At 45.9% G+C, this 22,447-nt stretch overlaps 1 protein-coding gene across 4 annotated transcripts in view; it reads left to right on the top strand.

Moving 5' to 3' along the window:
* The first annotated feature begins 1,267 nt into the window (after positions 1–1,267).
* Positions 1,268–22,447, top strand: part of LOC108928110 (sterile alpha motif domain-containing protein 11-like) — a 55,265-nt gene continuing 34,085 nt past the window's right edge. Inside the window, exons 1-3 of one of the 4 annotated variants that reach the window (XM_029249360.1) lie at positions 1,268–2,669; positions 4,226–4,317; positions 14,675–14,850. In XM_029249360.1, coding sequence (XP_029105193.1) covers positions 2,183–2,669; positions 4,226–4,317; positions 14,675–14,850 — 755 coding nt within the window. In that variant the 5' untranslated portion in view covers positions 1,268–2,182. The remainder of the gene's footprint in view (positions 2,670–4,225; positions 4,318–14,674; positions 14,851–22,447) is intronic. The other 3 variants (XM_029249359.1, XM_029249358.1, XM_029249357.1) reach the window with 3 other exon arrangements.

Raw genomic sequence — 22,447 nt, 5'->3', positions numbered from 1 at the left:
TAATGCTCTCGGTGCAAGGACTGCAGTTTCTTCAAGACCTGCATCTCAACCCAACCATCCCAGACCCCAGGCTCTCCTTAAACATATTTGTAAGCACAGTCACCCCATAATTTTTCCCGTAAGTGCCCCCAGTGGTTGCACACCCACATTTAACATTATTCCCCACAATGCAACTATTTACAGTTAGGAGTTTCTCTCCTAAAACAGTAACGCGGGTCGTTACAATACTGATAGCATATAGCAGTTATTTACTCAGAAGAATTCATGTTTATAAACTAAAAAAAAAAAATGTTTTATATAATTTTTACAACTATAAATAAATTTAAGATTGCCAGGAATGTTTGTCAGGGAATTAAATTTTAAAGTATTGTCTTATTTTTTTCAGTGGTGAAGGTTCTGGTCTCCTGTTGCTCCTGTTTATGAGTGAATGTTCCTGACTTTGTGCTTAGGTCTTCATTGAGTAGTTGTAGTATTTCAGCAGCAGTAAGGTTAACATGTTGAAAACTGATACCGAATAACACCGAATGAAAAGTTTTAGTAATTAAATGAAATGGGCCCATTAAGAACGAAGAATAAAAAGAAAACATGTTGGTCTCAGTTGTGGGTGAAGGCGCAAAAAAACATGTCTCTTCATCATAGACACCCAGGCAGGAAAATTTGAGATATTTGGTGGAATATTTTAATATCTGTTATTACCTTGAATGCCTGAATGTTTTTCAAGACTGAAAGACCCAGTCATGGATGTCATATCGGAAACAAATTGTACCCACGGTTCCTTTTGGATTGGTATGTAAACGTAAAGCACCAGACGGTTAAAATAAAAAGAGGGTATTGTTGAGAAGTGTGGGGGTTACATCTGTTGTGGAAGTGGGTAAACGAAGACAAGACAAACAGAGCTGTGTTACAAACCCGTGTTATTCAACAGACATACATGTGTCTTCGGTGAGGTTAATGTTTTACGACATAAGGAAAGGGAAAGGATAAGGTGTTTTTGCTTTCTTAAATGACACCTTGGTGGCAATTTAAAAGAACAATTTTAACAATTGCCGAACGAGTGTAAAAAAAACAATCCCTTTGGCTCAGAAATAAAGGCAAGCAATGCAACATCTCTGGTAGGCTTCAGTAGATCTGCTTGGCTCTTCTCTGCAGGAGCTCTGTCTGAAGTTCAGGAGACGGGTACGGCGTGGACTCGGCATAATATCACATTGTGAAAACGGATGACAAATTTATTTAAACCTTTTGTTTTTTTTTTCAACCATAATCCTTGTTTCATCCAATATATTTCCAACAAACAGAACGGAAGACAAATTGTTTAACCGTGCCTTTTTTTTTTTTTCTTTACCATAATCCCTGTTGCATCCAATATTTCCAACAGTGAGCCACAGTCCGCTTTTAGCTCCATGTACCGTTAGCAAGTTCAAGCAGATTGCACGTCCCGCAAAACTGCGCTGGAACCGAGGAAATAAACGGCGGTGTCTGAATGAGAGGCGCAGCGCCACGGCGTCCGTCGCGGGCCCCCTTTTCCGCGACTGGCGCTCGCACTGACTCGCGCCGCGCCGCGCCGCGTCGCGTCGTTTAAATGGGCCAAGTTGGAGAGGCGGCGCGAGGAGCGCAAATCTTGTTTGCTTTGACTGTCAGGGCTAAAGCGGGATAGAGACAGTCGTACAGAGGGTTAAAAACGGGGCAAAATAAGCCACCGGTTCCAGTCAGTTACTTTACTCCAACAGTTAGCGTAAAGAAGGCGGTTTCCGCTTTGTTGTGGATAAAAAAAAAAAACTTTTGTCAAACGCGATGTTCGTCTCTGTGCATGACAGTTCACGTGCTGCGTGTACAAGTGGGGGGAGTTAGGTTTTATTATTTTTCACCGAGGACTCCAATTCAGGCTGTCGTCGGGAATTTATTATAACTAAGAGGCGGAGTTCTGAATTAGAGGACGACAAACACAAAACCAAGAGAGAGACAAACAAGTTTACAGGTGGTTGTTGGAACGATACCCAGATCCTGCGACCCGATGTGTATGACCGAGCTCCCCCCGACATGCCCGCGGTTCGCGGTGGGCAGCGCAGCGCGGCTCTGACTCCACAGGGGGGGAGACCCCCGTCGGAGCCGGGACGTGGCCAGGCCAGGGGCAGTCCCGGAGCTGAGCGGGACAGGGACTCGACGCGGGGCATGCAGCAGCAGCATGCCTGCCATCAAGAAGGAGACGCTGGACGCAGACGACGCAGCCCTGTCCACCTTCAAGCACCGTGCCCAGTGTCTGGCCCCTTTAAAAGGCAACGCGCTCCCCGCGGTGACCCCCCACCCGCCGTCCTACGACCACCTCTTGGCCCATCACCGCGCCTACCTGGGGCTGCAGGACGCGGCGCTGCGCAGGCAGCTCCAGCATCTCCACCCCCACTCCCACCCCCACCCCCACCAGCACCCCGAGGACCTGATGCTCGAGAGGTTCTCCTCCATCCCCGACTTCCAGCCCTTCTTTGACGGCGGCGAGCCGTGCATCGAGGTGGAGTGCGGCGAGAACAGGGCGCTGCTCTACATCAATAAGCTGTGCCAGGGCAGCAAGGGGCCCTCCATCAGGCACCGCGGCGAGTGGCTCACCCCCAACGAGTTCCAGTTCGTGAGCGGCAGGGAGACGGCCAAGGACTGGAAACGCAGCATCAGGCACAAGGGTGAGCGTGCACGCGCCGCGGCTCGCGCGAGTTCCCCGGCCGGCGTGTCGTCACCGCGTCGCTCGCTGGCCCGCTTGATTAGTTAGTGTTACTCTGATTTACACAACACAGTGCTTTGTTCGGTCCAGTTCGTGTTTTACCCGTTATAGTGTTACGGGTACTGTATTTACAGCGCGTGGAAGTAAAGGGTTACAGGACAGCTGAGCAGGGCATGATCGACTGCAGAGAAAGGGGAGAAGAGAGAAGCCCTGAGCCGGAGAGTCGGGCACTCACGAACTGGACCGCTCCATACCTCGGGACATGCGATTTCCCTACAACCGTCTCCGCAACTGGTGTGTGTCTGAATTAGCTACACTCCACAACGGCGCCTCGTCCATTTCGGCTGTTTAGCGCAGCGCTCGCGGTAACTCGCAGCGGGGGGCGCGCGCGGCAAGGCGCGACGCGCGACGCGGCGGATAAGGAAAACAAATGAACGAGCGTTGAAATAAATTGTCACGTGTTTCAAACCTTGAGGCAGAGAGAGGCAGGTAATTGGCGCGTGCACCGCCGCATTTGATGAATCTGACGGGAAAGGCGCGAAGCTCGAGTCCACGGTGTCCGTGCGTGGCACGCGTGGTAGTGACACGTAACCTTATCCGTGTTTGTCGCCCCACTGGACATCCCCGTGCGTGTCTTTGTCCAGGTGTGCAGGTCGGCCTCAGACGTGGACTTGGGTCTTTGCTTTGTTCATAACACGTGGTTTCACAGTGCAGTGAGTGACGGAGAGAAGGTCTCTCGGACCCCGGACCCCCCCCCCCCCTTTTTTTTGGATCGCGGCCGTCTGCTTCAATCAGTCGACCACACACATTGCGCCGCCCTTATCTCGTATAAAAGAACTCTTTTCGTTCGAAGTGGGAGTTAAAGTGAATAGCCACTTCTCTGTATGTGTAATATACAGTATATAAGGCTGCAATTAATGTCTGTATTTATATTGCTTGTGTTTTGCTGTTGGGAAATAGATGCAGAGCTGCAGTTTTCGGTTACATTGTGCTCCCCCGCCAGTTCATGGGGCCTAGTACATAACACACAGACAGAAACCGCTTGTCCCGAGCGGGGTCACGGCAAGCCGGAGCCTAACCCGGCAACACAGGGCGTAGGGCTGGAGGGGGAGGTGACGCACCCCAAGCGGGACTCGAACCCCGGACCCACCGGAAAGCAGGCACAGCCCAAACCCGCTGTGCCACCACACCCCCCCTCCTACTGCATGACATTATTATTTATTGATATAGCCAACACTTGTCTCTACTTACAATATGTGGTATGGACACTAAGCTTCTTATACTTATCAACTTATACAGCAAGTAATTTTTACTCCAGCAATCCGAGGTAAATACCTTACATGGTAGCACTACAGCAGGAAGCGGGAATCCGATGTTGGGCTAACCGCTGCCTCATATACCGTACATACTGTATATTATCGTTGTAACATTGTCTACAACACATACTCGTTAATGTCTTGTGAAACTGCATGGTATTACTGTACTGTACTCTTCTGAAGATGCTCTTTTTCCTTGCAGGGAAAAGTCTGAAGACTCTTATGTCCAAAGGCATTTTACAGGTACATCCTCCAATCTGTGATTGCCCTGGGTGTCGAATTTCATCTCCAGTGGTAAGAGGACAGTCCAGATAATTGTTTTCAATCCTTTCTCCTTTTGACTATGGTAAAAAAAAAGAAAACATGCTCAGAATCAGCTTGTACTGTAGTATACTCAGTAACACTAACACCCGTTGTGCTCCGGGTGACATAGAGCCCTGTTCCAGGAGCTAATCCAGCTTCTCATCAGTGTTACCTGTTGTGTACAGGTGTGTAGAACTGAAATATTCATGCTATTCATGAATATTCATAAATATTCAAATATTCATGTTTGTTTTGTTGTCTGCGTTAATGTTTGTGAAGGACTTGCAGGCCATGTGGGGTACATGCACATGTTTGGGAATCTTTGTGTTACCGTACATCTGCATGTGTTAGTGAGTGCTGGGTCGGTGTGTGTTTGGTGCTGAAACAACCGTTCACCCTGCCTCACTTCTAATCCCGAAAATGACATGGGAAAAAACCGTTGGTTCCCACCCGCCGGCGCTGTGCGGAGTGACCGCAGTCGTAAAAAGTGTGCGTTCCTCATGAAGTTCCAACAGAATTTGTGCACGCAAGTCATTTTGGCCTGCCGGGTGTCTTTGCTTTCTGTCGGTCACGGCAGTGAACGTCTTGCTCGAGCAGAGTGAGATGACCAAGGATTAGCTGTGTTCAAAAAGAAGAATATGGATTGAATGAATGTTTCACAAGTGAATACCTTTCTGTGGCTGGTCCCATTTTGGTCTCCTCTGTTATGTTCCGTGGCTGTTTGTTCTGCCTCTGGATTTGACCCGTTCACCCTGTGGTGGCCCATGTGACATGCGTCCTTGTCTTTGTTTGCTGAACCCCCCCCTCCCCTCCCCCCCAGTGGCCTTATGGAGCTCCCCTGCTTCTCCTGAGAGTCTGGGCCACTTCTGTCTGTTAAATCGGAGCTGACTCCATCCGTTGTCGCTTCCAGTAGTTAATCCCGAGGGAACAGTGTAAGAGGCTTAGCAGGCACTGAGCGTGGCTCCTGCCGATTTACTGCATGCATGGCACGCAACGTAAAGACGGTTTGGATAAGCCGGAGGTGTGTGACTGATACAGGTAAGCTAATCGCATAACACCATAATGGGGTGGAGCCAAGGCGAAGGTGGAACGACTCAAAGCCTAGGAATCCACGTGTTTATGCTGTGATCAATGTTGAACACATTCAGTGGTGGGCATATATTATATGTGATAATGTGGTAAAAGAGGCAAAGCTTCACCATGGTGCTCACTGTGTTTGTTAGTGTGCTCTGCGGTTGTTTCCTTGCCTGTCTCTAACCATATCGTTTTTTTGCTTCCACCCACTCCGTTTCTCTTTCTTCCTTGCAAAGGTCCAAATTCGGAGGGCTTCGTTTGCTTGACTGACTTGTCTGCTCATACTGTCTGAACTTAGAAATGGTTCCATACACAAAGATTAAGAGGAACAGTATTAAAAAGCAGTATAATAGCCTGTCAAGTATCATAAATTGCAGTTATTCTGTTGAATAGTTAGTAGTGAGATTGTATAAATATAGTCGGGGAAAGAAATCGTAAGCATTGCTTTCAAAGCCTCGTTTTTAAAACAAAGCACTAGAAACACAATCCATGAAAATTAAATATTTTTTTAATTAAAATCTGGAAAATTGTAAGGTGCTGAGAACTTCTTATAGAGTTTGCTGAGTTAATAAAAACGTAAATTTGTATATTAAGCACATACTAATTGCCTTTTCGGTTTTTTCCTCTGCTCATTATCCGTTATTTGCAAAATGGTGGTATATCCTAATAGACCAATTGTTTTATTAGCATATTTTGGGGATATTGATAATAAGAGGGATTTGTGAAAAGGGGCGCATTTAAATTTAACTTTAATTTTCCTCATACATGTGATTTCTGCATTCATTGTATTGAATCCAGAAGAAATGACTTTTTTTGCCTACGTTAAGGACATATTTGTTAGAAAAAAAAAAAAAAAGAAATTTCTATAATAAAAAAAAAATTCTCTGTGTACCCACCTCTTCCTTCTTCCTACTTCTTGTATCTCCATGACTCACCGGAGAAGAGGAGGTTATGGATGTCATGAAATTAGTTAATTACTTAATGGAGTTACTTTTTAAAAATGAGCATCACGGTGGCGCAGCAGGTAGCGCTGTTACCTCAATGGGCTCTTTCACAGTTTAAGGACATGTAGTTCAGGTGAATTGGTCCTGCTAAATTGCCCATAATGTCCATGAGACAACCTTTATAATTCTACTGTGCTCTATATCATAAATATTCCAAAAACTCTGCTTCACGCCTCACCCATTATTTATCGTCGACAATTTATTTAAGTCTGTGTTTAATGAAAATGTACAAAATTTTGTGAGATTCCTTGGTTGTATGGGGAAAGATGAGTGAACAAGGTGTTCCTAAACGTTGTGTGTGAAATAGGAAATGATTAAATTACATCTTGTTTCCAGAGCAGCATAGTGCGTTTTGTTGTATGATATGTAGAGTGACTGTGACTTGACTCTGAGTGTTTTCTTGTTATGTGCTGGTGTACACACACACACACACACACACACACACACGTTGTCTGAAGCCACCCATCCTCAGCAGGATCCCGGTGAACCAGAGCCCAGCCCAGCAGCACAGGGTGTGGGGATACACCCAAGATGGGATGCTGGTCTGTTGCAGGGCACCCCAGGCAGGACTTGAACCCCAGACCTACCAGAAAGCAGGACCTGGCCAAGCCTGCTGTGCCACCGCACCGCTGCACCCCCCCCCACCATGAAATAGTGTCGTGTATAAGATATTTGTCAAGGTTATCATATTATACTTTAGAAAGAGCCTTGGGCTTCCAGTCCAAGGTTTGTAGTATCTTCACGCTCTGTTTATTCTGGGGTGACTCGAGTTGTTTTGTTGCTTTGGGCTGAAGTAGGTTGTCTTTTTGTTGAGTTGGGTTGAGATTTGTTTGTGGTTTTTTTTTTGTACTTGAACTTTTTGAGTTGTAGGACCTCCCTGACCCGGATAAGGACAAGCAGCGCACTTTTGTTGGTTTGTTTTGTTGGTTTTTGCGCTGGGTTATGTTTGCATTTGGCTGTATTTGTTTTTGTTGTGATTATGTTGTACTTCTGTTGGATTGAGTTGTGCTTGTCAGTTGTTGGTTAGTTGTGATGTGGCATTTTCGGGTTGGCTGCGTTATGGTACGGTTGTTTTAATTTGGATTTGCTGATTTCGATTGTATTTTTCGGGGTCGTCCTGGGTTAGTATTGCCTTTGTGTTTGGGATTACTTGTTTTGTATGTGATGGCCTGGATTGTAATTATAGTTGTTGAGTTCAGTTCTCAGAAGAGTTGTTGAGTCCCTCAAAATGCTTCCAGTGCTTCTAATCTCATCTTTAAACTAGATGTGGACTAATTATTTTGTTTACCTGTTGAAGGAAATTTCTGCTTTTTGAAAATAACTACAAGAACATAAAGTTTCCTTTCAGGATCAGGTGTCTTAACAGACATGGGAAGCATGGGGAATTCTAGGGTGCCCTGTCCACCGCTTACCTCTACATGTATTCGTTTAACAGACACTTTTCTCCAAAATGGCATACAGCTCAGAGTAAACAGGATTGCATTTCACTGACAGAGGGCTTTGACACGTTAAGGAAGTGACATAAAAATAAAAATTAGGTTCATTAAAAATTAGTGGGTGGCAGGTGCCTAACGTACAAAGGTCTCAGGAGCTTGAGACTGGAAGGGATTCAGCAGTTCTGAGGGATAAATGGAGTTAAATCTATCATTGGATCCAAGGCTGAGAAGTAACGGGTATTTGCCTGTGTTATGTTGTTATTTTCAGTGCCTCATTATAGTGCTGGTTGTGATGGGAGCTAATCTGGGCTCAGCGTATGTTGTGTTACGCTTGTGTTGGGTGTCCCGTCAGACAAACATTCCCATATATGCAGCCACGCATGCATGCACACATTGGCAAAGACTTCTTGTTCACCCTGAAGTTATGGAAGAACTGGAATTAATTAGAAAATTTCTGTGAAATTACCAGAGCAGTCAGCGGCCCAATGTGAGCTTTTATTGTACGCTCGTGAGGGTAAACGGAAGCACTTTGACCGAGTAGCTGCACCTCTCGTTCTTTCCTATTTCTCAAACGTCTGTTTCGTGTCTGGTCAGCTGAAATTTTTCGTTCGCCACGGAGTGAGACTCCGCATAGAAGCAAGGTACGGTGCTGCGGGAGTGTTTTTATTTTGATTCCATCAGACTTTGCCGTTGTTTCTCATGAATTCTCGATCGGTCGTGTACATTATTTATGCGGCGCTAGCCCTCGGTGCTGTGACAGAGGCACCTGGAGCTGGAACTGCATCCCCGTGACTCAGACACATGGACGGGGCCATGTATGTGCCTTTAAGAAAGCCCTCGGTAGCCTCTACACTGCCCCACCACCCTCGCTTTCCCTTCTTAGCAGAGGCAGGCAGGAAACCGGTCTCCCTCCTGGCTCGTAAATATCCTGCCAGCCCTCCCCCCAAACGGGGCTTCCCTCGCAACCTCCTGGGGGAGCGGAGCACATTCATGAACAAGCTGGGTGTGTGGAGAGCCGTAGGGGACAGCTGGGCTGGGCTGGGCTGGGCTGGGCTGGGCTGGGGGCCCTTGGACTCCCTCTATTCTGCCAAGGGAAACATTTAAGGTCACTAAAGAGCTGCAGCTGCTACACATGGAAACACGCAGGCGAGACGGGCTGAATGAGCTATGGATTTAAAAAAAATTCTATATATATATAAAAAACAAATGTTTGAGTTATGTTTTGCTAACAGAATTCTTAATGAGTTCCTTTGTAAAAAAAGAGCTATTGTAGAGATTCATAGCTTCTGAGCCTCAGATATGCGTGAAGATAAAGAAATATTAGTTTAAGAACGGGGCGGTGCTGTGGCGCAGCGGGTTTGACCGGGTCCTGCTCTCTGGTGGGTGTGGGGTTCCAGTCCCGCTTGGGGTGCCTTGTGATGGACTGGCATCCCGTCCAGGGTGCGTCCCCTCCCCCTCTAACCTCGCGCCCTCTGTTGCCGGGTTAGGCTCCGGCTCGCCGCGACCCCGCTCGGGACAAACGGCTTCAGCCAACGTGCGTGTATTTCAAAAAGGGAACATTTAGAAAAATTGTACTATACTATGAATGTGGTCCCCTTGTTGAACCTTTATTCACATTCGCATTCCTGTTTTGAATAAAGAAACACAGGTATCTGTGAGTTCCCCCTTGAATGAAATCACGAAAGGTAGAAAAGGCACGAGAAAGAATTGGAAGCATACAGTCATTGCTGTTGCTATTCACTGCATGTCATGTTGTTCTCTACAAACTTGCAAGCAGTGTCCAGGGACAGGGGGTGCTGGTGGAGGACAGGAGGGAGGTGATGGGTGGGGGGTGTGGAACAATGGCCGTGCGCGTGTGCATCCGCGCCCAAATGGGGTTGGGCTGTTTTCTCCATATTCCCCTGGCACTGAGGTTGGGCTGCTATGGCAACAGCCAGATCCCTTCTTGCGATGAGCTTCGAGCAAGCGGCGCCCATGTCTGCCTGCCGTCTGTCTGCTCGGTGAAATTAGAGACAATCAGATGACCCCAGAGAGTTTCATGCACATGGAGTGCCTGCAGCTCACACCCCCCCCCCAATTAGGAAAATGCCCCCTGCAGAGAGAGCCGAGCACCGCGTTGCACTGCACCGTGCTCGCTCTCAACTCCTCGCCGAAGCTAATACCATAAATTAACACAAATAGCTTCGAACTTAAATACATGTGCACGGATACTCAAGCACAACGTCTGGTTGTGTAAATGGCGAGTCATTTTGCTGTACTGTTGCGGTGATTAATTTAACATAATGCTGCAATATAATGGTACTGTTAGAGTGAGTCTCTGAGAGATGATTTGGAAACAAAACCGTTCCGGTGGTGTAATGGAAGAGAAGTTTGCGGAGTGGCTGTTCCAGGGAGTCAGTGTGGGAGCGCTCCGGTTGGAGCTGCAAACCAACACCTCTACCAGCTACATCACCTGCTGCCCCCTGTTTTTAACGGCGCAGCTGGTAGTGCTTTTGGACCCATAGGTCGCAGGCTCAAATCCCAGCTGTAGTGCCCTCGAGCGGGGTAATTGCTCCAGTAAATTTACCCAGCTGTATAAATGGGTAAATAAGTGGAAGTGGCTTAACATTGTAAGTCGCTTTGGAGGAAAGCGTCAGCTAAATTAATAAATATACGTATGATTTGAAACCATGTAGCTGAAAACAGTTTTTATCCAGTGTAAACTTGTGCCTGTAGCAGGGTACATTCCTTCTCGCCAAGTTGAAATTTTTGCATTACGGCGCATAATAACGTTGTGACTGTTATAAAGAGCTCCTCTTGCTCCTTTAAACACTTTAATTACAGTGAAGGAATTGCCCGGGGCTCACCGTCTCGTAGCGCGGCTGCATTAGCACCGTGCAACATGAGCAGCTTTCTCATACGGGATAAATCGACTGATTCTCTTTGCTGCTTTTTTCCTCCGAGAGTGTCGGTAAGCTCCCACCCCCCACCACTGTGCTCGCGCCAAGCCCCAGCATCCCAACATCCCGCCATCCCGCTGCCCCGCCTACGCTCCCACACGGAGAGGTCACGGCATTCTGGCACATGACTCATTAGGCATTCCACCCTGGGGTGAGCGCTGGGCGGCCGCTGGGCAGGCGCCGGGAAGAGTGGTACACCGTGGTGCTGCAGCTGCAGGAATGTTGTGGGCTCTGTGTGTGTGTGTGTGTGTATACTTTTGTGCACATGTCTGTCCTTGTTTTATGTGAGACATCTATAAAATCTGACTTTATATTTTGATATATATAAAATCTGAATGTTTCTGTGCCTGTGTGAGCGTGTTTTGTGTTTATTTGCACACATGTATCCATGTATGTGTAACTATGTATCTGTGAATGAATTGATCCATCCATCCATCCATCCATCCATCCATCCATCCATCCATCCATCCATCCATCCATCCTTAACAACCGCTTGTTGCGAAACTCCCCTCCCCAAAATTTCAAAGGTTCTGCTTTTAAACTTTTTAAAAGATGTGGATATTATGCAGAAGTTATTTAGTTTAAATAGCTTTATAAAGGGTAAGACAGAAAGATTTTTGAGTCTGGGATTGTTAGTAACACAATAATTGGGTGGTAATGCAGTTCCATATCCGCAACCTATGTACGGGTCGCTCGGCAACACAAAAGTTTGCAGGATTTCTGTGTGACTCTGAAATCAAACACAATTTGGTGTATAAATATTCAGGCTGAATTAACAAGACAGTTTCATAACAGAGGGGGACGCGATGGCACAGCGGGTTTGGCCTGTTCCTGCTCTCTGATGGGTCTGGGGTTCGACTCCCATTTGGGGTGCCTTGCAATGGACTGGCGTCTCGTCCTGGGTGTGTCCCCTCCCCCTCCAGCCTTATGCCCTTTGCTGCCGGGTTAGGCTCCGGCTCGCCGCGATCCCGCTCGGGACAAGTGGTTTCAGTCAGTGTGTGTGTGTATGTGTGTTTCATAACACAGCTGGAAATAAAAGGATGCACATTTTTACATCGGATGACTGAAAATTGTGTAAATAATAAAGAAAGAAAGCTGAAAGTGGTCAAAGTGTGGCAAAGACACACGAGCTGTCTGAGGGTCTCTCGGCTTTTCTCTGTGCTGTGTATCTGAGTAGTCTGTGTGTTTGTAAAGATGGTATCGCCGTAATGCGACTCTCACCGGTGGACAGATGGTGGTTCAGTCTTGAAAAGGTGGTTAAAACTGAAATATCATATTAACATAAGTATTCAGACCCTTTTCATTGTACTTAGTTGAAGCACCTTTGGCAGCAATTACAACCTGGAGTCTTCTTGGGTACGATGTGACAAACTTTGCACACCTGCATTTTGAGATTTTCTATCATTCTTCTGTACAGATCCTCAAGCTTTGTAAGGTTGGATGGGGACCATTAGTGGACAGCTATTTTCAGGTCGCTAAAAATAGCAGAGATGGTCAAGTTTGGACTCTGGCTGAGCCACTTAAGGACATTCACTGAGATGTCCCTAAGTCACTCCTGTCTTGTCTTTGCTTTGTGCTTAGAATCCTTGTACTGTTGGAAGGTGAACCTTTGGCCCACTGTGAGCTCTAGATTGCTCCGGGACAGGTTTTCATTAATTACTTTGCTCCATTCAGCTTTCTCTTGACCCTGATTAGTCTCCCAGTCCCTGCCGCTGAAAAACAACGTCGCACTATGATGCTGCCATCTGTTGCTTCACCGTTGGGGTGATATTGTCCAGGTGATGAGCGGTGCCTGGTTTCCTCCAGACATAATACTTAGAATTGAAGCCAAACAGTTGAATCTTGGTTTCTCACAGTCTGAGAGTATTTTGGGTGCCTTTTTACAAATTCCAAGTGGGCCTCCTGTGTCTTTTACTCAGGAGAGGCTTCTGTCTGGCCATTCTGCCATAAAGCCCAGATCAGTAGAGTGCTGCAGTGATGTTGTCCTTCTGGAAGTTCCTCTCACCTTAGGATCTTCTTAGCACATCCAGAGTGACCACCGGGTTCTTGGTCACCTCTCCTACCAAAACCCTTCTGCCCCACTTGCTCAGTTTGGCTGGGCGGCTAGTTCTAGGAAGAGTCATGGTAGTCCCAAACTTCTTCCATTTATGAATTATGGAGAACTTTCAACGCTGCAGAAATATTTTCGCAGCCTTCCCCAGAGCTATATTTCGACATAATCTTGTCTCTAAGCTCTGCAGGAAATTCCTTTGACCTCATAGCTTGGCTTTTGCTTTGATAGACGTTGTCGGTTGTAGGACCTTGTATAGACAGGTGTGCGCCTTTCCAAATCATGTCCAATCAGTTGGAATTTATCACAGGTGTAGAAACATTTCAAAGGTGATCAATTAAATTCCAAGGGTCTTAAAAGTAAAGGATTCTGAATACTTTCTGAATGTGCTGCAGGCAGACCATGATTTGGGATTTTTTTCCCTTTTTTATTTTCTGTGGGCCACTTGGGAGAGTGAAGTTGGAGCTGCACCTGTTTGCTCCTTAGCTAGCCCCCCCACCCACCACCACCACCTCCTGGCCCTGACCTGTGAGTCAAAGCTGGGGCCTCAGTGGGTTATAGAGGGAGCAGGGGGTTTCTTTGCTGTACGAGTTTGAGGGCTTGGGGGCTTGGCAAAAAAAAAAGGGATATAGGTGCAAGCTGATTGGTTGACACCTCTTGCTAACTGTGTACACAGAAACACATTAATCCAGCACGACCTGCCTGGATCATCTAAGAGGTCAGCCAGCTCTAGTTGTATGCCCAGGAAACCACTGATCTCTTTCATCTCTCTCCTTAGCTCTTCAAAAAGGAAAACAAGGAACAGGAAACCCTCCCATTTCCTACACGGCTTTATAGTTGTCCTCACATAAAGCAATATTCAATTCAATTCGATCTATTTTTATAGAGCGCTCTTCTCACGCCGTGACACAGAGCGCTTTAACACAGGCATAGGGTAAGAAAAACAAATACATAAGATGAGAAACAAAGAAGACAAGTTGACTAATGACTACCATAATATAGTACTTTCCTAGAGCTATAAGTATGTCTACTGGCCACGGAGGAGTATTGTGATGTGTATATGCAACACTTTCAGTTAACATTTGGCAGACTTGTTGAATTTTTTTTTTTTTTTTTATCATTGTGCTTATTGCCTTGAAGAATTCAGGGAACACACAAGCCATGGTCAATATTTCCGCTGTCTTTAAGGACTACAGACATGGACCATTTCCTAAAAGCACAGGAGATGAGGCAGGATACACCCTGAAAGAAAGGCGAGTCCAAGGCAACCATACACACTCATCGACACATACACACTTAATTTTAATTTAGTTATGAATTCAAACAGAACACATGCCTTTTGACTGTGGGAGCTGCATTTGCACCCATGTTTCAGTCCCCATTTCAGGAGCTGTGAGGTGCCTGCTGCACCACTCTAGGGTACAAAACAACAGCATTAAACAAAAAAATTAAAGAGTGAAACAATAGTAGGATAACCAATGAGCGGAAAAGGGAATAGAAAAAAGGTTCACACAAACGTGTATAAGTAACCTAAAACATATGGGTTTTGACCCTGGATTTCAAGGTTTCCGGGGCAGTTCTGAACTTAGAATTTAATTTGATTTTCTCCGTTTTTGAAAGATAAGGGTGGAGTTTTCTGTGTTTGATGGAAAATGATGGGTCAGGTTCAGAAAAGCATAAGCTATCTTTCCCATTTAAATGAATGGTCATGAAGAGCTCATTTGTGAAAATTCTCTTTATGAGCAGATCATCTGCAGTCTCTGGTCCCAGCTTGGTTGTGTAAAGACAGGTGCTGCTGGTGAGAAGTCTGTTTTCTGACTCTCTGCCCTCTGTGTGTCTGTGCAGAATCGTGGGCGCCTGGCTGAGAAGCGCACAATTCCCCTGCCTCTGAACTGTACCCCTAAGAAGGAGCTGACCTTGGTCTTTAACAGTGATGACAGCGAAGGCAGCAATAAAGCAGGTGCTGGCCATGCCGATGTCAAGCAAGAGGTCGAGCTCCACTTTACTGTCAAAAGAAAGAGGTGAGTGAGTTTCTCGGATCTTCTGACTCCCCTGTGACTCTGTCCAGCTGTGCAATTTTTTTAGGCACGCACACACATTGACATAGCTTGTGGAAGGATCTCAGATGCTAAAATGGATGCTGTATAGGAAACATTAGGGTGTTTCATAGACAGCAGCATCAGAACAGCTTCAGCTAAAGCTGCGTCCTCCTCCTCCTCCTTCTCCAGTGTTACCCCTTAACATTTATCTTCAGCTTATAGCTGAGTTTCTTTCACTTGGGCTTCTATGGCAGCCGTGTCAGTTGCAGATCTACTGGAGCATTCTGATGATTAAGATGAGCATGAATACACTGTACCGAGAGCCAGTTGTCGTCGCGAGGGGCCGTGACGCCAAGCGCCACCAGGTATACATAGCACCGGACCCCCATGCTGGGCCTTGCAGGTGGTGGGCCCACTTTCTGGGCTGAGCCCGGCCGGGCTACATGGGCTGCCCGGCCACCAGGCGCTTGCCTAGGAACACTACCCCCAGGCCTGGCTCCAGGGGTAGGTCCCGGTGACCCTGTTCCGGGCAGGGTAAACGTTATCTTGTTTACTTTTTCATGGAGGTTTTTGCCTCTGCAATGTTGCATGGACCTCGGGGACAGTGCCCTTGGATTGGAAAACTGGGATGGTAGTCCCTATCTTTAAGAAAGGGGATTGGAGAGTGTGTGCTAACTATCGGGGTATCACACTTCTCAGCCTCCCTGGGAAAGTCTATGCCAGGGTGCTGGAGAGGAGGCTCCGGCCGATAGTCGAACCTCAGACTGAAGAGGAACAGTGCAGATTCCGCCTTGGCCATGGAACAGTGGACCAGCTTTTTACCCTCTCACAGATAACTGAAGGGGCATGGGAGTTTGCTTATCCCGTCTACATATGTTTTGTGGACTTGGAGAAGGCCTATGACTGTGTTCCCTGGGAAATTCTGTGGGAGGTGCTTAGGGAGTATGGGGTACCGGGGCCACTGCTGCGGGCCATTCAGTCTCTGTACATACGGAGCGAAACCTGTGTCCGCATACTCGGCATTAAGTCAAGCCTGTTCAATGTGGGTGTTGGACTCCGCCAAGGTTGTGCCTTGTCTCCACTCCTGTTTGTGGTTTTCATGGACATGATATCAAGGCGCAGTCGAGGTCAGGAGGGCATTCTGTGTGGGAGTCGGAAGGTGACGTCTCTGCTTTTTGCAGATGATGTTGTCCTTTTGGCACAGTCACATGGCTGCCTCCAGCATGCACTGGAACAGTTTGGACGCGAGTGTGGAGTGGTGGGGATGAGGATCCAGCACCTCAAAGTCTGAGTCCATGGTTCTGTCACGGAAAAGGATGGTATGCCCCCTCCAGGTAAGGGGAGAGTTTTTGCCCGAGGTGGAGGAATTCAAGTATCTTGGGGTCTTGTTCAGGAGTGAGGGAAGAAGGGAGCGTGAGATCGGCCACAGACTGGGAGCAGCGGCAGCAGTAATGCGGTCGCTGTACTGGACTGTAGTGGTGAAGGGGGAGCTGAGCCATAAGGCGAAGCTCTCCATTTACCGGTTGATCTACGTCCCTACCCTCACCTATGGTCATGAACTTTGGGTAATGACCGAAAGAATAAGATCACGGATACAAGCGGCCGAAATTAGTTTTCTCCGCAGGGTGTTGGGACTCACTCTCCGTGACAGGGTGAGGAGTTCGGACATCCAGGAGGAGCTCAGAGTAGATCCGCTACTACTTCACATTGAGAGGAGCCAGTTGAGGTGGTTCGGGCAGACGCCTCCCTGTGGAGGTATACCAGGCATGGCCACCTGGAACAAGGCCCCGAGGTCAGCTCAGGACCCGCTGGAGAAATTATATCTCATAGTTGGCCTGGGAACGGCTGGGGATCCCCCAGGTTGAGCTGGAGGAAGTTGCGGGGGACAGGGGCAGCTGGGCCTCTCTGCTCTCCCTGCTGCCACCGCGACCCTTTTAGGACAAGCGGGACAGAAAATGGATGGATGGATGAATGAATGAATTAATGAATGAATGAATGAATACACTGACCTGGTCTCTAGGCTCTGTTCTTCTGCTCTTCATTTTTGTTGTGAGAAGGAGTAGCATTGTCATGCCCTGTGGGTTGCAGTCACACCTGGCGCTGTCTTTACTGTTCTGCCCACAGTAAAACTTCCACTTCTTGAGATGGAGAAACTGCTTCCAAATGATGGATTATTAATCAAAATTTATGTTCCATATAAATATGGAGTAGCTAACAGCATGACTGCTAGGGCCATTCCCTTGAGATTTACACATTCAAATCTCCCCTACTGCTGTTGTACCCTTCAGCAAGGTACTTACCCTGAATTGCTTGAAAAAAAATTACCAGCTGTATAAATGGGTAAATAATTGTAGATAGTTAAACTCTGTAGTTGCTTTGGAGAAAGGTGTCAGCTCAAGTAATAAATGTAAGCAGTTTTAGAGCTCTTTTATTGTATTGCTTTCATTATCATGTTAGGGGCAGCAGGTGGTGTGGACCAAGTTCAAACCCCACCTCCTGCTGTAGTACCCTGGAACAAGGTGATTAGGTGAACACTGGGCTGTGTGGTTTGTTTCCAGACATTTCAACTGCAGTCAAGGTGTTATTTTCAGCAGGGCAAAAATGAGGAAGGAAAGTGTTTAAATAATGTCCATATGGTCAGTGTAGCCCCTAAGGGTTCTTATCAGTCTTTTTTTTTCTCAGTGTCAGCTCGTCATAAATGTATATATGTTAGTCTAGCTGCAAAACTGAAAAACGCTTTGCCGTCAGGATTGCTGTCAAGGTGCTTCTCACCAGGAATGCTTTTTTACATAGTGTGCAGTTCGCACTGCATTGGCCCCTAGTGGTCAACATGGACTTGTCTTGTGCGTATACAGTACATCCCTCCTACCGTTGTTTTGCAGAAGTTTTTTTTTAAATGGATTTTATCAGTAGGGCTACTAAACCCACCGAATTGGTTTATTCGGATGTTCTTACAGTTTTGTTTAAAGAAAGTGCATTAATATATTAAACGTATCTGTTGTGTCTAAAAAGTGTGCTTTGGTGCTTAAAACACCACAAGGCATAAGTGAATAGTAAGAAGAGACTGTAAGCCTTTATAGCACGTTTTGGTCAGAATTTTAGCCTTCTATCATATTCATGGTAAGTGGAAAGAATTGTCTATGTTATCTACACACACTCCCACACACACACACACAATGTCTACAACTGCTTTTCTCCAAAATATTTCCGAGCTGTGTAGAACTTTGTTGTACAATTAGATGTTCTCACACACACACACACACTTTCAGAACCGCTTGTCCCATATCGGGTCACGGGGAACCGGAGCCTACCCGGCAGCACAGGGCGTAAGGCCAGAGGGGGAGGGGACACATCGAGGACAGGACTCCAGTCCGTCGCAAGGCACCCCAAGCGGGACTCGAACCCCAGACCCACCGGAGAGCAGGACCCTGGTCCAACCCACTGCGCCACTGCACCCCCCAGTATGTTCACTCACATAAGTTAAAATATTAAAAGTTCACTTGTGTCCCTTTAGAAGTAAACTGCATCAGACAAGGGGGGCACGGTGGTGCAGCGGGCTTGGCCGGGTCCTGCTCTTTGGTGGGTCTGGGGTTTGGTCCTGCTTGGGGTGCCTTGTGATGGACTGGCATCCCGTCCTGGGTGTGCCCCCTCTCCATCCAGCCTTGCGTCCCGTGTTGCTGGGTTGGGCTCCGGTTCGCCGCAACCCCGCCTGGGACAAGTGGCTTCAGACAGTGTGTGTGTGTCCATCAGACCAATAATAGTAATTGTCATTTGTAATAACTTATTACACACACATCATCTGAAACCGCTTGTTCCATACCATGCCACCCCCATAATTATGAACTGTTTAACTTAGAAAATTCCATTCTCACAACACAAAAGATTCCCTTAATGCATGAAACATATTTAAACTCAGATTTTTATGCTGACTTTCTTGAAAGCCAATGAACTGGATGAAAGTAATTTTTTTTCTATAAATGATCACATTTAACTCATTACTGTTGACTGACCAAAGTGAAATGAACAAAATAAGTCAGCTTACTGTGAAAACACATTTTTAATGGGTCCCCTTCAAAGTGGTTGTGACTGACAGCTGACTATAACTAGTGAAATTCAGAGGGTGATAGGAATGCAATGGAGTAAACAGCAACTCCAGTAAAAGTTGAAAGAATCAATATCAAAAATTAGTGTGAAAAGTACAATTTCTCCCAACATTTACTTGAAAAAGGGTAGCAGAATAAATGTAACTTATTATCTTACTCTTTACCTTTGCTTTAAGGGATATATATATAACAGAACTGTGGTTTTGACTGTGTCCATATATCATACACTTTTGTTATCCTGTTGCATCAGATTATCTTAATTTTTAATAATTATATTAAAAAGATTAAAAGTAAGAGCGGAATTAAAAATGCAAGATTTATGATACTGTCACACAGAGGAACAGAAGAGAATCTGTAATAATCCACTGTAATTAAAATGGGATGCTCCTTTCCTGGGGGGGTGCGGTGGCGTAGTGGGTTGGACCAGGTCCTGCTCTCCGGTGGATCTGGGGTTTGAGTCCCTCATGGTGTGCCTTGCGATGGACTGGCGTCCCGTCCTGGGTGTGTCTCCGGCTCCTCGTGGCCCTGTATGGGACAAGTGGTTTCAGATGATGTGTGTGTGTACGTACGTTTCTGTTCACGAGTTGTAAATGAGGAAGTTACTGTAGAATTTTGTTGTACACCTTAGACAGATCTGAAGGATTTCAGGAGTCCCAACACTTGTTTGGTTCAGGATTTGTACATGGAGACAATTCCTGTTACTTCTAAGAGTTTGCCAGTTTCATTGCAAACAGTACGTTGTGGCCACTGGAGGTCCCAGTACATTCTCACTGTGACCTTAGTGCTTTAATACCTGCTAGAAACAAGCATAACTAACGGATGAGAGTCGCTGACGGGTCTCGTGCTGGCAATTCTTATTTCGTATCAGACATCACAAAGAGTGAGTGAAAACGGTGGGAGAGACAGTGCAGTCTCTCAGGCCTCATCATGAAGCCCCCCCCCCAGATCTACTGTCTCTTTCTGAAGCTGCTAAAGAACTTGAAAACAGCTTCTGGCAAATGAATTTACTCTCTGTTCTGGTTCATAATGATCAGAGTGGGAAACAGCCCGGCACCTTTAGGTTAATTAGATTAATGCTGAATAAAGCCAAGTGAGTGGGTTGAAGAGGGATTTGACAAGATGAGATCGAGGCAGCGGTTAGTATTTAATAACCCATTATCTGTACAACAGAAAATTCAGCAATTTTTCACAGCACAAATGCAGCTCTAAGAAAATTTAAAGATTTTTTTGTTTTTTTTGCGCCATTTATAGGGGGAACCTTTATGGAACTTGTTTACTTGGGGTTCTATTGTTACTAAAGTCTAAATAAGTTAAGGTTAATTGGTTACTCCGAATTGCCTGTAGTGATAGACTTCGTGCAGCTACCGTGTGAGGATTATTGCCCAATCGAGGATGTACCCAGGATAGTGTAGTACCCCGTGCACCCGAGATAAGCTCTGGACCACCCTGACTTTCATTTGAACAAGTGGTTTTTCACGCTTCTGGTATTCATTCGATGTTTGAATATTTGGTTCGAACAAGATTGGAAAGGGATTCTACCTCTTCTTGTTTTTCAACTATTTTTCAAACATTTCTTCCCTCTCTTTGGAAACAACACAAGCGGTCACTAAGAATTAGCCTGTGGGCTATTATCTGTTGTCCCTGAAGTACAGTACATGCAGTATCTGCACAGAGTGATTCTGGTTCAGATCCGCATCTGACCTTGCAGCCGAGAGGGTGAGAGGCACTCGGAATATCCTCTGCATCGTCGTGCGTTTTGAGAAGTACTCAATGAAACAAATTAAAAGAGAAAATAAGAGAAATAAATGACGAGAGGGGAAATGGTGCCAAAAAAGGAACACAAAAAATAGTTATGATACCCTGAACTTGGTTTTGAATGAGAGTTTTACAGTGTTTAATAGATAAGGTAAACATTTAGCATGTTTAGTGAAAAAAAAAAATGTATGTAGCTTTTATGGCTCAGGAATGTATTTAAATTAAATGAATTGTAATTATCAGGGGTGCGGTGGCGCAGTGGGTTGGACCATGGTCCTGCTCTCCAGTGGGTCTGGGGTTCGAGTCCCACTTGCGGTGCCTTGCGACGGACTGGCGCCCCGTCCTGGGTGTGTCCTACGCCCTGTGTTGCCGGGTAGGCTCCGGTTCCCTGTGACCCCATATGGGACAAGCGGTTCTGAAAATGTGTGTGTGTAATTATCAGTTTGTTTGAGAATTCACCACATAAGTACATTTTCAGGAGCATATTAGTCTTGCTTTATGAGGAAAGCCTTGTACAAGGGTTTTGTAAGCACTCTGTTTGGACTGCTGACAGAATCATCCTGGAAGGAAGTATAATGATTGTCGTCTTCTTGCTGCTTTCTGCTTTTTTAATTATTAAATCTACTTTGATCTCATAGTTAAGAGTATGCCTTTTCTTGCTGACACTATGAGAATGACCAGCTGTCACCAACTCCAGGTGAGTAAACGCTGGCAGTTTTTGCTGCACAGCAGGCGGAAAAAGTAAGTAAATAAAGTTAAAAACATTTTTACCCCAAAATCATTCAAATTGAAAGGAATTGCTCCGACTGGACTAGTAGTGTCTACCTACAATTGTTTTACTGTAGCAGGGACCCTTTTCTAATGATTGCTGTTAAATGGATCCCATACAAGGCATTCTTCATACTCACTTTAAGCTGAAGAGAGGAAAAAGATGGGGTTTTGTTTATGAGCCTGATTTGACGTGATTATGTGGGAGGTTAAGACTTCATATTTTTTTGTCATGGGTTTTGGGTCTGTAGGTGACCCGTTGCCCTCTGTCATGTTGCTATGTGTCAGAGGTCCAAGGAGTCGTTGTGACCATGACACTTACTCAGAGTATGACTACTGATCCAGTTCCACGGCCAGACTCTATGGGGTTATGCCCTGTGGATACCATAGAAATATAGATTATCCTAGGGTTAGTAGTATTTACCCCCTTCCTAATTTCATTCACCATAACTAAAATTATATTAGATAAAGGCCACCTGAGTGAACGAATAACATATTTTTTTACTTATTTAATGAGCAAAGTTATCCAAGACCAACTGGCACTGTAAAAAATTTAACAGCCGTGGAGGGCTGTGTTTGCTTTACTCCAAATAATAGGATCCATGTCATTCAAAAAGTAGCACTTTCAACTCATCTGGCCATAGAACATTCTGACAAAGGGCCTGGGGATAATCCAGGTACTTCCTGGCAAAGGAGATACAAGCATTTATATTTGTCTTGTTTAGCAGTGGTTTCTGCCTAGCTGCTGTCCCATGAAACACATTTGTGGAGTCATGAACACTGACCTTAGCTAAGATGTCAGAAACCAGATCCACTATTGTTCCAAGTCTTCTCCATCTGGAGATTATGGTTCTCACTGTGATTTGATGGAGTCCCAGAGCCTTAGAAATGGCTCTTTAACCCTCTCTAAACTGATAAATGTCAAAAACTTTTTGACATTTTGTCTATTCTCT

Source organism: Scleropages formosus, chromosome 25 (genome assembly GCF_900964775.1).
Source record: "Scleropages formosus chromosome 25, fSclFor1.1, whole genome shotgun sequence".
Taxonomy (NCBI): domain Eukaryota; kingdom Metazoa; phylum Chordata; class Actinopteri; order Osteoglossiformes; family Osteoglossidae; genus Scleropages; species Scleropages formosus.
The sequence above is the reverse complement of the archived record's forward strand: the minus strand, read 5'-3'. Positions and strand labels throughout refer to the sequence as shown.